At 44.6% G+C, this 16,889-nt stretch overlaps 1 protein-coding gene across 1 annotated transcript; it reads left to right on the top strand.

The window, feature by feature from the left end:
• Window positions 1-410: 410 nt before the first annotated feature.
• Window positions 411-15,997, top strand: mylipa (myosin regulatory light chain interacting protein a). The gene is made up of 7 exons (XM_031866537.1): window positions 411-614; window positions 1,779-1,969; window positions 10,678-10,863; window positions 11,897-12,094; window positions 12,250-12,414; window positions 13,240-13,657; window positions 14,285-15,997. Exons 1-7 carry the CDS (start codon window positions 528-530, stop codon window positions 14,477-14,479), a joined length of 1,440 nt encoding a protein of 479 aa, XP_031722397.1. The 5' UTR covers window positions 411-527; the 3' UTR covers window positions 14,480-15,997.
• The last annotated feature ends 892 nt before the right edge of the window (window positions 15,998-16,889 follow it).

Here is a 16,889-nt window from a genome sequence, read left to right on the forward strand (position 1 = left end):
AGCGAGGCGGGCTATCTTTTTTTTTTTTCCCCTTATAACAGCTATTTCTGGACTGCATTCCCATACATTATTCACACTAACCGAGGTGGGAACCCGTATACAAGCCATTTAAATCACCTCATGGCATGCTGAAGTTCGCCAAAATGCCTAATTCATTAGAAGCAGGTGAGTTGAAAAGCCACTTTACCTACAAGCAACAGGCGAGCCGGATGAGGGCGCAGTGGACTTCCTCACACTTCCAGGCACGGGGGAGGCGAGCTCGAGCCAGAGCAGCGTGCGGATGTAACGCGACTTCTGATTGGTTCGAGGATGTCAAACGCGCCACGGTTGGACAGCTGTAAGTAGGCGGAGCCCGTGCATGGTATTTCATTGATATAGCCTACAGCTGGTGGCTACAGACTCGCCACAAGGACTGGAAGGGCTATGAAAGTGACGACGGCTTGATGTAGGAGGGGGTGTTTACAGAAGGCTCGAGAAGTGTTTTTATTATTTTAAAAGAGTGGCACACCAAAGATTTCACAGCCAAAATGCTCTGCCACGTTACTCGGCCGGATTCTGTGGTGATGGAAGTGGAAGTTGATGCGAAGGCAAACGGTGAAGACTGTCTGAATAAGGTAGGCTGTGCTGGAATACACATCACGTCTGGTCATCATCATATGATTTTTTATTTTTTTTGTAAGCACCGTGTCACGACCAGGCAGTGCAGCAGTGCTCTAATTATCTCGCGAAACTTTAGATTTTCAATTTTCCCCAAACTTCAGCTCGATCGCTTGTTAGTGACTCCTGGTAAAGAAGAGTGCGGAATTGAAGCCAGCTTAGGCATAAAGAGGAATACTTGAATAGGACGCAATCGCTGCTTGACTTGATATCCGCTGTGTAACGTTACTTATTCTGTTAACAAAACTAGTGATGCATCTGCTTTGGTGTTCCACACAAGGGACTGCGAAAACAAAATGTTCTTCTGCGCGCAACGTGCAGGGAAGAAAAAAACACATGTGTTCGTAACAATGAAACCTTAAAATGTCGATATATGATCGAAACGTATGACTTGATATAGCTGTATGAAAGTTTCGATACATCGCTGTTAAACCGGTCGCCTCTACCTGCATGTCTTTAGTTGGTCGGAGGCGTGTGGCTTTGTCAGGGTTACTTGAGTTCATTCTTCTGCAACCACTCGACGTTCTCGCTCCACTCAAACCGAAACTTCAGTCTGAACTCAGTTGTTCAGATATTTAACTCGTTTCCCTCCGAAGTGGACGCTACTTCAAATGCATGGCATGTCCCTAACTTGTGGGTATGAATGAGTTTGATCTCATCCTCCGGGCCCCCCGGCAGACGTTCATCAGCAGTTCAGTAATAACCCCGTGGCCGCTGCCGCGCTGAGGGGGCGTGGGATTGTGGGTTTGATGAGCCCCTTTACCGTGGGAGAGCCCTATCACGAGCTTCAGCATATTGATGGGTTTTATCTGTGTAGTAGTAGTAGTAATGGGGTAGCATAAATCCGAATGGAGAAAGTGATAAAAGCAGCCTTATTTTTCTTTCCTCTTAAATCTTGTGAACCTTTATTGATTCCTGTTGGGGGATTCTGTTGATTCTTGCCACTCTCCACTGGCAGACCAGAGCCAATATGGAGTCTTGTCTTGTTCAAGGACCCGTCTACAGTCCTGCTGTGAAAAATGATGTCCCATTATACTCTTTCCCTCCCAATTACTGAATCCTATTTGAATTTCTTTGTTGAAAAGCCACCTTTGTGACCCTTATCTTTCATCTATTTCCAGGTTTGCAGAAAGTTGGGCATAATTGAGACGGACTACTTTGGGCTGCAGTTCACAGGCAGCAAAGGGGAGAACCTGTGGCTGAATCTGAGGAACCGCATCTGCCAGCAGATGGATAACGTGACGCCCTGTCGACTGAGGCTGCGGGTCAAGTTCTTCGTGGAGCCCCATCTCATTCTGCAGGAACAGACGAGGTACGTTTACCAACTCGCGTGCTTGCACAGACACTGTGTGCAAATTTGCCTCTTGAAACTCACCATGTTTGTCTATATGGGTATATAAATGGATAATTAATCATGTCCTTTGTCGCCAAGCACCTGCAAATTAGCTCATCGCCTCTTCTGAAAGAGCTCAGTAAGAATTAGATCTGGTCTGTGGTTTTTGTTAACAAATACTTTCATGACTGATTGACATGCAATGATGAGCTCATGGTGGAAATAAGTCTCCGTTGGTGAAAATCCCAGCTCATAATCTGATCACTTTGTTTACAATACACTAGAACGTCCTCTAGTAACCTCTTCTCCGGGCCCTTCCGGGGTTACTAAAGGTCGTTTTGGTGGAGCTCCAGGCAGGAAATGTGATCCAGCCACCCCGGGGCTCTGTGTCACTCTGTGCCGGCCCCGAGGGACCCTCTGAGCGACAGCCAGGACCTCTGTCACTGCCCCCATTCAACTCGAAAAAACATTTGTTTTGCTTTTTTTTTTTTTTTTTTGTTTGTTTTTTTTTTGTTTCAATTGTTTGTGGCCATTTTTGTCTGAACAAAAGCATGCTGCTATATTTGGTTGTTTTTTTTTTTGCAGATGCTGTTTGGAAACTGTGTGTTGGTTGTTTTCCTCCATTGGTTTTGTTTTCATAGAAACAGATTGAAGCTGGTTTTCATAGTGATACTTGTAATAGTTTTTGAAAGCTACATATTTTCCTTTTAGACACATAATAGCCACGCGAAAAGCTGCCACAGCAGATAACGCATTGGTTAGTTTAATGAAAGGGAAAAAAAACAAAACATTATTCAGAGTAAAGTAACAAGCCTTGTCAAGTCTAGATTCTGACTTGGTATTCCCCAGCCCCAGTTTCGTTTTAAGTTATAAATAGCAGTCACAGTCCTCAGAACCTGTCCAAAAACTTGTTCTACACACAGTGTCTGGCGTGATACCGTGGATGTTACATTCACCTCAGGCAGTGCCACGGGTGTTTTCATACTGCAGAGCTGGAACCATGATGTGGAGGGAGGGCAGACAGTTTGGTCTCTTTTTAAACTCCGCCACGCTGCTCTTGCCCTCTCTCTCTCCCTCTAACGCAGCATGCCGCGAGAACTGTTAATTGAACTGACATGTATCTGCCTTGGCCAGGATTTGCTCAGCATTCCAGTACGCTCTCAGTTGCACCCCAGTTCACCCACTGCCCCATCTTCAGCTGTTTTCCCACTCCCGTTTACCTCCATTCACTGCACTCTTATCAAATACAAATATATCAACTTTATTCTCTTGCTGTCTGATATAAACTGTCCCATTTCGCATGTCCTCCCTGTTCATCCCGCTCACCCGACCCACACTTTACCCCATATTTGGCAACCCTTTGAAACAAAAAGTGAAAGGTGGTGGGGGGGGGGAGAGTGAGCTTGAAAGACACTTGGCTGCCTGCGCTCTGACCTCCACTAGATTAGCAGGGGTTATCAACAGATGGCTGATGTCGGGTGAGGGTTATGGGCTTGTAAACAAACAAAAAAAAAGGTGAGCTTAAGATGTGTGGGGTTGTTTAATTTTGGCGCAGCCTTCATGCCATCCATCTGCTCATGTGATATCATTTAAGTGGTGCTTAAGCTAACACTGGCATCAATTTTAGAGATGACGGCACGGTGTTGATGGTGCACAGCAGTGGCATTTTGGGGGAGCAACATAGGTCTGGGAAACCGCTACGCCCCATTTATAAAAGGGTCATAAAATTATACATTGCATTTCTGTGACTTATTCATTTTCTAAACTTGCATTTAAAATGTCTACCTCGACCTGCAGGGAATATGTTCATAATGTGAGTAAATTAGCGTGTTGAGAAGCAGGTGGGCTCCCGTTTCACTCACTTCTTGTGCTGTCACTTTTGACCTACTTTAGGCTACCAATGTCCCCACTCAACTTGTCCCGACTGCAGGCAAGCAGGCACTCGTCGTCGTGGCAAACGCATTGTACATTTCTGTTACAACGTGCCAATAGAAATATGTCCCATTCTTGTCTACAGAAATGTCAGTGTGCCCAACACCACGTTTGTTTCAGAAGCTGTAACCCACCATGAGACTGTGGACACACCCACTTTATAACCACACAGCATGTTTCATTAGTTCCCCAAGTGCATGTGAGCTGGAGTAAATATTCTCAGCAGCTTATGGACAAAGCAAAAGGGACTGTATGGTGCCATGACTCTCAGTTGAGCTGAGGGGTGGGCGTCTTTTTCAACGCCCTTCTTTTAGGCCTCATTACATAACCTGCACGGTACTGACTGCACACAGAGCTGCTTATATAAGCTGCTGTGTACTCTGCTGCGGTGTAAAAATCCTAGCAGGTCACTTGCACGATCTTGCTCACATGCAGCTGACTATTTGGATACTTTTGTGTTACTTCATTTTTCCTCTTTTTGTGGGGCCCACCTGTGCTAAAAGTGTACTGTGCAGAATCAAACTCATTTTAAACCAATTTCCTAAAATCTGTAATAGCTATATATAACCTTTTTAGGTACTACTACTGCGCAGCGCCAAAGTGCAGGTACATCTATTTGAGTTGCAAGGCTTAAGCTTTGTTCATACTCGCATGTGGCGTTGTCCTCCACAGAGGGAGCGTGAGTTACGAGCATGCACAAAGGCATTTATGCTTATTGTGTTCTTTGTTGCAGCATTCTCCGACATGCCAGAGGGCGTACAAACAAAACGTCTAGTTTGAAGATGCTAGAAGATAACAAGTGCGCAAAACGCCATAAACCGCCCTCCACCACGCCAATGAGGGATCTCGTATTATTGTAAACAATTTGATTTGCAGTGACGTAATTTTTCTGCCGCACGCACCTCACATTTTATAATGCTAGTGTTTCCCTGCTTGCTTTGCCATTGAGACACTTTTTGTAAATGCGTAAAATTGGCCATTAGCTTCTATTTTGGGCAGTTGATCAAAGACAGAAAACTGGGCCATACAAACCTTCCAGTGGTTTGAGATGGAGTTGCACTGAAACATTATTTTTGGCGTAATCATTTTTATTCTATGCCAGTGGAAAACAAAAGCAGTTCTCTGAAATATATTTGCTCAGAAACAACAGGTTCGCCTTTATCTGTGTTTCCATGATGCATCAACAGAAGGAAACGCCACTTTTCATTGGTTAAGGGACCACTGGCCCAAGGGCCTCAACAACAGCCTGTGTTATCTGCATCATTAAACACCACTGCTCGGGGGGTGTTTCTGGTTTAAACATGTGAATGTTTTCCCTTCATTAGCCCTCGTATTTAGCATTCTGATCAGGCAAACGTTGGATGTCCTGAAAGGGCACAGCTATTAGTACAGGCTTTATCAGAGGTACTGATTGTTAATCTGTTTACCTCCTCGGGTGTTAAAGATAAACTTAACTTAAAATAAAACTAAAAATATCTCATCTTTAAATCCAACTTTAAGGACACTGCTAAACTGCTGTCATTGCGCTCACCTGACTGTGTTCCTCCCTTCTTACATAATCCCAGGCAGTTCACAGACATTCTGGTCACAGGCACAGGAGACTAAATCTGCAGAGGTGAATGCCCGTGTTAACCTTGCGACAGCCGATCGATCTGTGCAGGGTGTTTCCCTGCCTTTCCCCCAGTGCACGGTGGCATAGTTTCCAACCCTATGTAGCGTTTGTAGCACGGATCAACTGAGAAACGATTTTACAATAAAAGGCATGACTTTGCATAGATGTACCAACATTTACACTAAGCGTCATTGATAAATCGCAGAAGCCCTGCAATTCTTGTGCAGCCGGACTTAATATTCTGCATGATTCAGCTTTGTTTTACAACAATAAATTGCAGTTTTATCATACGTTAGTTCACCCATAAATTCTCTCTACTCTGCATTTTCAACTGAATGCTCTGCCGAAAACAATTTGAGGTAATTTATTCAGGTCACACAGAAGTTGCAATGTTTAGCTCACTGTGGGAGGCTACAGAGACGATCAAGCCGAAGATCACACAAGATGCCTTTGGGTCTTCAAGTGTTCAAAAGCACCCCCCAAATTATTTATCAGCACGCTCCATCGTCGGTAGCTTTTAGCTCTGAGTTTATTTCCGCCTCTGTTTGTTGTGCACTCGAGTAACCTAGCCCTGATTTGTCTTGTTTGAATTCATAACATTAGCCCGTATCCAAGAACGACAGAATTGTTTTATTTCTTTGGCGCCTGAATTTAGGATTGATGCTGAGCTGTAATCAGTGTTTTACCATCCAGTACAGAGCACCCGCCTGTAACACAAGGCATTTAGCATACAAACAGCTTCTTTGTTTTATTGCTTCTCAACTCGGCACAGAGCGAAGGCCTGTCTGTTTTACATCTAGTGCATGACATTTTATTGTTTGGCAACTTTCTGGTTATAACTTGGATAAGCCTTTCAGTCTGACTTTCCATTCAACCCACTCTGGGGAAAAGAGCAGGGTTTACTATAGTTCATTGACCGCTAGTAACCTCACAGCGCACAGCTCCTGGCAGTGTGTCATTTGACTAGCTTACAAACCGCATTGTTGAGAGCCCAGCCGATGAGCTCCAAAACTCTGCTGGTGATTGGCTGGATGAGGTGCAGTCTCTAGGCAGAGGTGTTAGGTTTCAGTTTGTGGGGACGTTTTGTTCTGCTTGTGAAGTGAGGCGGCTGACATTCTGCCGACTGGGAGGATAGACCCTGGGTTGGGGCAGAAAACATTAAAATGAGACAATGGCTTTATAGATGGGGCTGAACAGACTAGAGAGGGTTTAGTTGACTTGGTAATGAGTGTCCGGTGACTTGACCAAGTACGTCTGTTCCTCCCCGTTCTCTGGCACCGGAGGGCATGTAAAGTCTTGCAAAGATTTCTCAAATTCTTGTATAAAAAGTTAAACGGCTAACACTGCATTTTGGGATATTTTGGTGTTCTAACTTTGAATGGTTCAAAGACGGGGCAGAAAGAAATCTGCTTAAAAAAAAATTAGACATCTCACCCCCAACTCCTTAGCTCAGCTCTGTAGCCAGTGACCTATTTTCAAATCTTCTGTTTCAGGGTTGTGGCCTGCTTTAATTGAATTACTCCAGCCAGGCAGTAGTGTTCAAACATTCGTGCAGCACCCAACAGAGCCTCTCCCTCCCCCACAATAGCATTTTGAATACTTCTCCGATATGCTGTTGGCATTCACAGGCGTCTGAACACTGAAGAGAGCCTCTTAAGACTTTGATTATGCGTTATCGCCCATGAATTACGGCGCAATGAGATCTACACACTGTAATACACTAAAAGTAGGCCAGGAAACTCTCAGCGCACACTACCTGTCATTCTGTCTCTGCCTGGTTCGTTAGCGAGGTCTAAAGAAGGCGGCGGTGCTGTGCTGATGACTGCAGTGTCCACGGATGACCCAGTCATGATGCACGTGCAAATGTGTCTGAATAGTAATGTGTGTTAGTCACTGACATGGTGACTCAAACCGGGCTGAAGCACACAGGGGAGAGGCCGAGCTGCTTTGAAACGGCCGGTGCAGCGTGGCATCCTCACGTCCCAACAAGAGACGGATTCCTGTGATTCCGTCTGGCCAAGTCACGCTCAAGGCAGTCACGGTGGTTTACACGGTCGTTTGGTTGAGCAATTATCCGTTCTGTCTCTTGTCTTGTTCCCTTGTTTACGGTAACCCTGAAGGGGTTTGTACAGATAACAGTCTTATTTTCAGTAGGTCTCAAATGTCGTGCCCACTGAGGACACGTTTGAAAAAGTGTTTTTTTGAGTTCCAACCAATCGGCCTCAAACACCACGTGAGACGATGGATTTATGGACTGTTGTCTCTCCGATGTTGGACGGTCCTTGACGGGTGCTGAGGCAGCACTACACCGCCTGAGTAGACTGATGAAGGGAAGTCCTTCTGAGAAGCCATCTACTTACTGTGGGGTAATCCGTACAAAACGTGTCCCGTCGTTGTGATCATGACAGGAGTTATGCAGCGAGTTCCCCCCCGCTGCACAAAGCTGGTATTTAGAGCAGATACAGTAGCAGTATAGCTTCACAGGAGCCTCGGTGGGATAAATTGTTACCATCTGCTTGTGAAAGCAGCTGTGTGTTGTGGATTTCAGTCATGTTTTTGTGGCGTTTGGCAGAGTGCATGTCATTCAGCCTTGGGGAAGTCGTGCAGGAGCCGCTATCGTCTAAACTGTAGTTTGCTGCAGGGCCTGTTAACCTGTTCTACTGTACGCCTTGTAGTTGTTTGCTTCTAAACGCACACCTGTTTACACATGCGGACACCCACAACACACTGAGAATGTAGGAGTTAAACGTCTTGCTCAGCAGCTGGTCGGTTTAGTGAAACATTGCTGAGGTTCAAACCATCCATATTCTGTCAGTCACACAACACCAAACCAACAGGCCGAGACTTGTCCTGAAGGAAGCTTTCCCCCATATTAAATGACTAGCTGAGCAGCACAGTGACTGATATCAACCTCTTGTCAATCCCCGCCTGAACTATAGTAACCTCCGCGGCTTGCCCTGTAGTAACCTTTTGTCGGCGCCCTGAAGTAAACTCCGGTCGGCCCTATTGTTTGCATCAGACAGGTAGCTAACTAGCAGCTCTACATCACATGACGCCTGCTGCGCCTGACACAATAGAGAGCAGTGTTTGTGCGTGTGTGTGTGTGTTTGTGCGTTGGAGGGAATGGGATGTTTAACACCATATCAAAGCCATGTTTGTTATGCCTGAGGCTAGTCAGCTACGGGGGCTTCGTTGTTATGGTCTGGCGTTATCAGGCGTGGTGTAGAGCGACTCCGTTTCTGTGCCTCACAGCTGCTTGCGCTCCTGTTGTTACTCCTTGGAAGCGCCGTGAATGTGCGTTGGCTGAGGTGTGCCTCTGTTGTTGCACGCCGATGCAATACACAAGCGAGCCCATTCTGCCAGCCAGTTGTGCGCTGCTCCCTCAAGAGGCTGGTTTTTAGTCCCATAAGAGGCCGGAGGAAACGTCACGTCCAGCTTATTCTGCATCCCATGTGGATCCCACGAGACTGCTCGGGAAGGTGCATTTTCTAAATAAACAAAACACAATAGGTTTATATAAACTTAATAAAAGGGGGGATTGAGCGCTACCTCCCCCCTCTGCTCAGTGTCCCTCTAAACCCTCTCAAATATCCTCAAGTCACGGTGTGACCTGATTTGCAAAAATGAAAAATGTCTCTCTTTGCATCATGCTTCAAAGAGAACTGTAGCCCAAGGGAGGATCTTTTTTTTTTTTTGGGGGGGGGGCGGAAATGAGCAGTTTCTGGCGCAGTCTGCTTTTAGTCTACTACATCAGGATGCGGTGGGTAAAACAAAATTTTTTTTTTTTGACAGATTAAACTGTTCTACTGCTAGAAACTTTCTCAGCACAGGAAGCCATACTTTCATTTCTGTCATCGTCAAGTGAGTTCTACTAGGGCTTTCAACCAATACTCTACGTGTGTGTGTGTGTATGTATGTATGTATGTATGTATGTATGAATGAATTGGCATATGAAAAATATTTGATTGTAAAAACAAACGGCACTACCATGACTTTCTTCCTCGCGTTCACTGAATGCACGGCATGGCCGGAGTCACATGACATCTCTTTCATTAATTGAAAAGGAAATGTAAGGATAGGTCAACATTGGCTCGTGACGAGCTGTCAAACTGGTTTGTGGTCACAGAAGTAGGTGACTGGAAGTAGGCCCTTTGCTTGTACAATCTTCTTAAGGCCACTGTGTCGTAGGTAATCTCAAGGATCAGTTTAGGTTACTCTCGTTCAACGCTCTTCGTGATGCAAGGATTGAGTCGGTCAGGGTGTTACTCCTTTTGACGTTTTGTCTCCCGCTGCGAGAAGGAAAGAATTCCTCACATCTTCTGGTCAAAACAATGGAAAGGACCAGCCGTGCCTTATTTATTTTTTTTGAGGATTTAGCTGTTTACGTTGACTACACCAGAACTCCGTGTTCTCATTTAATCATTCGGCCCCAACAATAACAACTGTGTTTTTGACTTCCATTAATGTTTGAAGTATTTTCTCAACTGTCTCATCATAAAACACACCTCCTTTCAAACGAAAAATCCCCCAAGTCGGGCAAAACAAGACCAGTGGAGGCTTGTCTTTAAATGGGCATGCTTGGACCACATTTTGACACCAAGCCACACAGACAGGATGAGGGCCATTGGAATTCACGTTGAGTCCCATTATTGCATTCGACGTTCATCCTGCTCACGCTTTGGCAAAGGAGATCCAGTACAAGCACAATTGCCCACTGAGTCACCAGGTTAAAAGTCCAAGTACTTCCTCTACTGGAGAAAACCACTCGCAACTTCCACTTTTAAGAGCCTCAAGTGAATTCACTATTAAAGGAAGTTCTAATAGTGTGTTGTGAGGAAGAGAAGTTTGTCACAGTTGCTTTTCCTTCTGCTTCACACACACTCAAACAACTGCTGTCCGTGGTGACATTCTAGCCCCGTAATAGCCCCGTGGTGCACACACGGGCTCTGGCCCGTGTGTGCACCAGACTCCTCAACGATAACACATGCAAGTCGGTTGAACAGTGAAAGTGGGCGGTGTTTATGATCGGGTACACCGTGGTACAGATGACGATTTGTCTTCTCTCTGGAAAAAACTTATAGTGAAGAGTCTGTCATCACATTAATTAATTTCCCATTTGCTCTGTTTGCTTTCTGTCCGCCAGACACGTCTTCTTCATGCACGTAAAGGAGGACCTCCACAACGGTCACCTACGTATGGGCTCGGAACAAGCGGAAGAGCTGAGCGCACTCCTGGCACAGGCCGAGTTTGGCGACTACAACCAAAACACAGCCAAGTACTGGTACACAGAGCTGTGTGGAGAGGAGCCCAGCACTGCAACCATCAACAGGTACAACGCTCTCAAAGCAACCCAACATGGGCCTCAAGAAGAGCAGGAAGTTGAAATGCTCTTAATTGTGAATACATGGCATGCTCAAAAAAACCTACCCTGACCTGAAACCATCACTTGATCTAAGGGTTTTGGGGTAGTTTCCACAAGACGACTGGAAATTGGTCATAATAATAATAATAATAATAAGTTAACAAGAAGAGGGAAACAAAGTTTCCCTAGTGCAAGGATTTGGAGTCCGAGAAGATGGATCCCATTGCATTGTGCAAATGCCGCACCGCTCTTTCGACAGAAATGCCTGTTGGGGAATAAATGCAGTGTCTCCATTTTGTGGTTGTAGCCTTTGGAGTGCGCACTGGAACCATTTGTTCCTCACATGCAGAGTCTAAATGTATACATCATTAAGACCCATGTGCTGGACCAGCTCCAATAAATTATTTTATCCAATTGCTGTATCAAACCAGCAGGCACCGCTGTTCACCGCTACACCTGCACTCACCTCCAGCATGTATGCAGGTGCATCAATTACCCAAATATTTCTGTCTGAACATTTCATAGGATACTTAAAAAAAAAAAAAAAAAATACTTAAAACATGTTTCAGATTTTTAGAAATACTCAAAGTACAAAAAGCAACTTTGTTGCATGAACAAGAGTAAATACAATATTTATTTTTTTTACTTCCACCCATGGCCACCAGGCATTTTCCATCACAGTGGAAATTGGCAGATCTCACTGTGTAAAAGAAGTAATCAGCTTTGCTCCCCAAGCATTGATCTCACAAGTATAGTTGTCTTAAAAGAACCAGTTTAGCATCAGTGCTTTATGCCTGACATGTTCAACTTTGACAGCTAAAAACACACTCTGTAGTGTTTCATTTATCCTGCTTATACAATACACTTGTCACAGTGGGTGTTACTGATTAAAAAATTATGTGTATGACGAACCTTGTCAGAAAATTTCCAATATGAGCTTTAGAGCTAAATAAACGGTTTTCTTTTCTTCCCCCCCTCTCCCCCCCCAACCCGTCTGCAGTATCGTATCCAGACACAAGGCTCTGGAGGGTTTGAGCCAGGGCTCAGTGGAGTATCAGGCCCTGCAGCTGGTCTCCTCTCTGGAGCATTACGGCGTGGAGTGGCACTGGGCTCGCGATGCAAATGGTCAACGGTTGGCCATAGGAGTCGGCCCTGAGGGTATCGCCATTTGCAAGGAGGACTTCAGTTTAGTCAACAGGTATGCTCCACTCGGACATCTGCAAATAGCTCTAGTGATGGCATGTTTCATGTCGCAGTAGGTGTCGAGGATGCAAATTTTTGTGATTGTTTTTAGGAACTACATGTTTGATGTAAGAACATTTAACAATCTCTTCTCTGTTTGCCTCATCTCAGAATAAGCTATCCAATCATCCAGATTGCCACCCAGTCGGGGAAGAGCGTGTACTTGACAGTTACCAAGGACACGAGTGACAGCGTGGTGCTTTTGTTCAAGCTGATCAGTAACCGGGCAGCCAGTGGTCTGTACCGAGCCATTACAGAGACCCACGCCTTCTACAGGTGAGAGCTGAAGACATAAAGTCAACAGTACGCTGTTAGTCATTCACAAGTCTGACCTGCTTTAGAACAATCTCTCTATTCACTGAAGCACGCTTTAGTGTTCCAGAGCAGTTACTTGTTCATGTCAGTTACTTGTTAGTGGCCTTCACTAACGACTGGTAGATTATAAAAGAGGTGGGGAAACAAACATCTAACATGTGTGAAACATTTGTTCTGCTCTACTTGGCATGCGGTGCTTCCTGATTGTTCCACATTTGTACACATTGTTGCTTTTTAACGGTATAAATACAGGTGCAGTGGGTAAAACATGTAATTGACCTGAATGAGTGTGGATGGAAATGTAGATTGCACACCACAATCTTGTTGGTAGAGGTGCCATTTTTCCGTGTGTGTGTGTGTGTGTGTGTGTGTGTTTGCAGTGAGCAGGGACAATTCAAATGGCTGAGCTATGAAATTGTTGTCAGTCAGTCACAATAGCACAAAGGTACAAAAGACAGCCCTGTCCTTTTGTTTCGGGGATGGGTTTTAGCTCGGAGTCTGCAGATTTGTTTTTTTTGGCGGGCATGTCTTCGCCCTGCCTGCTCAGAAACTAGTGTTTATCTCACAGTGGTGAATGTGGCATCGGTACAGGATGAATTAGGTGTTGCGTGCCTAGATAAACAGTGCAAGGGTGATACTGGATAAACAGACGTGCCCTCCACAACTGTGAAGAGGTTGTAAGGCAGATGCATAGTGCAGATTAGTTTGGAATTGGCAGTTTGTCTGGTCGAATGCTTTGATTTTTCTGACCGTAGCAATCGTGTCTCGTCTTATTTTGATTTCCAGGTGTGACACAGTTACTAATGCGGTGATGATGCAGTACAGCCGAGACTTTAAGGGCCACCTAGCTTCCCTCTTCCTCAACGAAAACATCAACCTGGGCAAGAAGTATGTGTTCGACATCCGACGCACCTCCAAGGAGGTTTACGACCACGCCCGCCGCTCGCTCTACAACTCCGGTGTCGTGGACCTGGGGTCCGGCAGCGACGGACGCTCCTCTCCTTCACGCTCCCCGAGTCAGGACGACCAGCCGGACGACGGGATGGACTGCGGCAGCTGCCAGCAGAGCCGAGCCCTGCAGGAGCGGCTGCAGAAGCTCAGAGAGGCCCTGTTGTGCATGCTTTGCTGCGAGGAGGAGATAGATGCTGCGTTCTGCCCCTGCGGACACATGGTGTGTTGCCAGACCTGTGCAAATCAGCTGCAGGTGAGGCTCTTCTTCACACCCAGCTAATTGACGCATGAGTTGGTAGGAACTCAAGAAGGCGAGAAGTAAAGTTCCGCTGCTTTCAGCATGATTGTGAAACCCATTTTCCAATTATAGCTATCCATTACACCTTTTTCATGATTGAGCTGGCCTTGCCTGTTGCTGTCTATTTGTCACGGTGTCGTTGGGTCTTGAATAACAGACGGATGACCTGAGAGGTGCCTAATTAGTTGCCTTGATGGCAGTCAACATTACTCTTCACAGCTCATTTGATGAGAGAGCAAGTTGCTGTGCCACTGAGCAGTTGCGGTTACACATTCTCTTAGCGTGCACCGTTTTGCTGGCTTTGACACCTCCTTGGTTTTAAGTCACGTGTTTACTGGCAACGTATGCTTTGACCCACTTTATCATACATTACAAGACTGGTACAAATGTTAACTTGGTGTAATGTGGCTGTGAAATTATTGTTGTTTGAGGAGATATCCTAAGCGTGCCGAAATATATTGCCATTGGGTTCACAACTTGAGTGCATTAGTTGAACCACTTTGGCTCAAAGCCTAAATTAGCTCAATATTGGAGAATAAACGAATTCAAACTCTAAACCCTTTTTCTTTCCTCTACCCTCAGATGTGTCCCGTGTGTCGGTCGGAGGTGGAGCACGTGCAGCACGTCTACCTGCCCACCTGCACCAGCCTGCTGAACCTGACGCTGACCGACAACCACCAACACCGCAGCAGCATCCCCGCACCCATTCACAGAGAAATGGCCTCTCCTCACAGCTGCTCTACAACAGAGTACGACCACAAGATCTACCATGCATAGACGACTTCACCGGACACTCATCTTAGAAGGAACATTTATCATCCGTCTGTGTTTCCTGTCTGGACTCCTTGAACTACCAAACATAGAGAAACTCCTGAGCATATTCAAAGATCGACACACTCAAACCCCTCCCTCAGTGTGTGTGTGTGTGTGAATGTTATTTACCATCGTCCCTTTGGACGTCAGTTTGTCTGAGTGATTGTTTGCATGTCATTCTGTCCAGATCTTGTTTGTTTTATACAGCCCCTGCCACAAGATTTAGTTTTTAGTTTAGGCTCTCGTTGTCTTTAAATTATTGCATCAGTTGACCTGATACAGAATAGACACATTTGTTTTTGAATTTGTGTGTCAGGCTCCTCTCCCCAGAACCTAAACCATATGATGACTCTTGTGTTTTAGAATAGCTAAACACTGTACATAATGGAGGTTTTTTATATATATATTTTTAATGCTTCCTGAAATTTTAAAGCTTATGTTTTTGATTTGAGAGCTGAGTTTTATTGTGTTAGAGTGAAATGCTTTTTTTCTTTATTAAGAAATATTATTTCATTTCTTGTTTGTCATGTTCCATGTTGTCCACGCCAATAAGGGGGTATTTAGAGGCTAAGCAGCGCTGCTCTGGGTATAGCATTGCATACTAATAAGATACACCAGGCACTAAGACCACCATGGTCCCATTCTTGTCGTCTCTCAGTTCAATGGGGTTCTTGAAGGTTTTTTTTTTTTTTTTTTTGAGCCCACCAGAACTGAGCTTGAACATGAATGCAGCACCTTGCTGACACTCACTCGGCCTCCTTCACGTTGGAACGGGTATTGTTGATTAACTGCCACTTGTCCAAAAGAACAAGCCTGATTTCATAGACTGATGCACCTTTTATCTCAATGCCAACAAAGTAAAAAATGATGAGCACAAAATGCTCTTCTACTAGATGCAGTGCCACAACGTTATAAACAAAGACAAATAGGAATGTGTCCAACAGCAGCTGCTTCCTCTGAAAACCTCTGCTGTAGATTTCTCCTCTGGGGTGTACTAGTGAGTTGATCATTTTTAAAGTGTACAAGGAGATCTGTCTGTGCAATACTTGCTTTGCTTTTTGAAAAGCTTTTCATTTTCAAGTTTTATTTAATTTCAAAGACTATATTTAAGTAAAAAAACGACATTGTCACTTTACCAAGGAAGTTTTCCACGTGTCTGTAGGGGGTTTTGCCTTAATGTAGCATCAACACCGTGTTTATTATAGACTTTCCACAGACTTTTTTTCTGGTAAGAAAAGGAAAACGTTTATTTCTTTTAATGCTGACTCGATTAAGCTCAGTCACTGCAGGGGAAGGACTTTTATTTTTCACATTTTACAAGTAGTGATTTGTTTCTGTTTTCTGAAGCAAAAGCCACTATTCTCTGTAAAACAAATAACTCTGAATTATATCCTTTTTTATATATTCTGTTTTTAACAAAAGAGAAAGTATTAATAAAGTTGTTTTTTAAAAAGACTTTATTTCGGGAACATTTTTTATTGTCTGTTATCTGAAAGCAATTGTACTCGACACCCTAGTACTTGGAAATAGGAACCTACTAGGCCGGTGGTTCCCAACCCGACGGCTGGGAAGTCATTTTTCTTACTTTCTTTAAATATTTGACTTTGTCTTGTAAAATTTCATTAAGACTCGAAGTCTTTCAACTACTACTGCACAAGGCTAGCTATCCCCCTCAAGACACTTGCACATTCATATCGGTTCCAATATACTGGCAGATAGTAACACCTGGAAATTCCCTCAAATCAAACTGTTGACATCTTCAGCAAAGTGTCCAAGATAAACCATCAAACCTGCCAAATCTGGCCCGAGAGGTTTCAGATGACACATGGTGAGAAGAGAGAGCAAAAGTGGAGCGAACGCCTGCTGTGACTTGAGTCCTCACTTTTCTAGCAAAACCAGGTGAATCGTACTCTGAAAGGTCAACGTGTCATTTGTTATCATCGGACTAGGAAAGGGAGCTGATGGTACAAAGAGACTGTATGTTGATGAGAAATGACAAGATCCACTGGATCCACTGGACTAAAGCGTTTAACGCAGCAGCCATTGATTAGTCCGACTCCACCCATCTCTCTTTATTTGCTCTCATGCAGCACTGCCATTAAAAACACTTCAAGGACACTGATGACAGCAGGGATGGAGAGACTTATGGAGTAGAGTGCTGTGATTTGTAGTCAGCCATGCAGAACTCCTGTAATATTATAGGTTGGAAAACACAAGTAGCATCACATAGAATATCACCTGGCTTAAAAGGTAAACTTGGACCTTAAAATACAAGGATGTGAAAGGAAAAATGTGTAACTGTGACACTTGTTTGTTGAGATAGGAATCAACAGCTTTCTTGCTCATACCATCTGCATCCCTGACACTGAGATTC

The sequence above is a fragment of the Anarrhichthys ocellatus genome, unplaced genomic scaffold (genome assembly GCF_004355925.1).
Source record: "Anarrhichthys ocellatus isolate YVR2014 unplaced genomic scaffold, GSC_Weel_1.0 scaffold35, whole genome shotgun sequence".
Lineage (NCBI taxonomy): Eukaryota > Metazoa > Chordata > Actinopteri > Perciformes > Anarhichadidae > Anarrhichthys > Anarrhichthys ocellatus.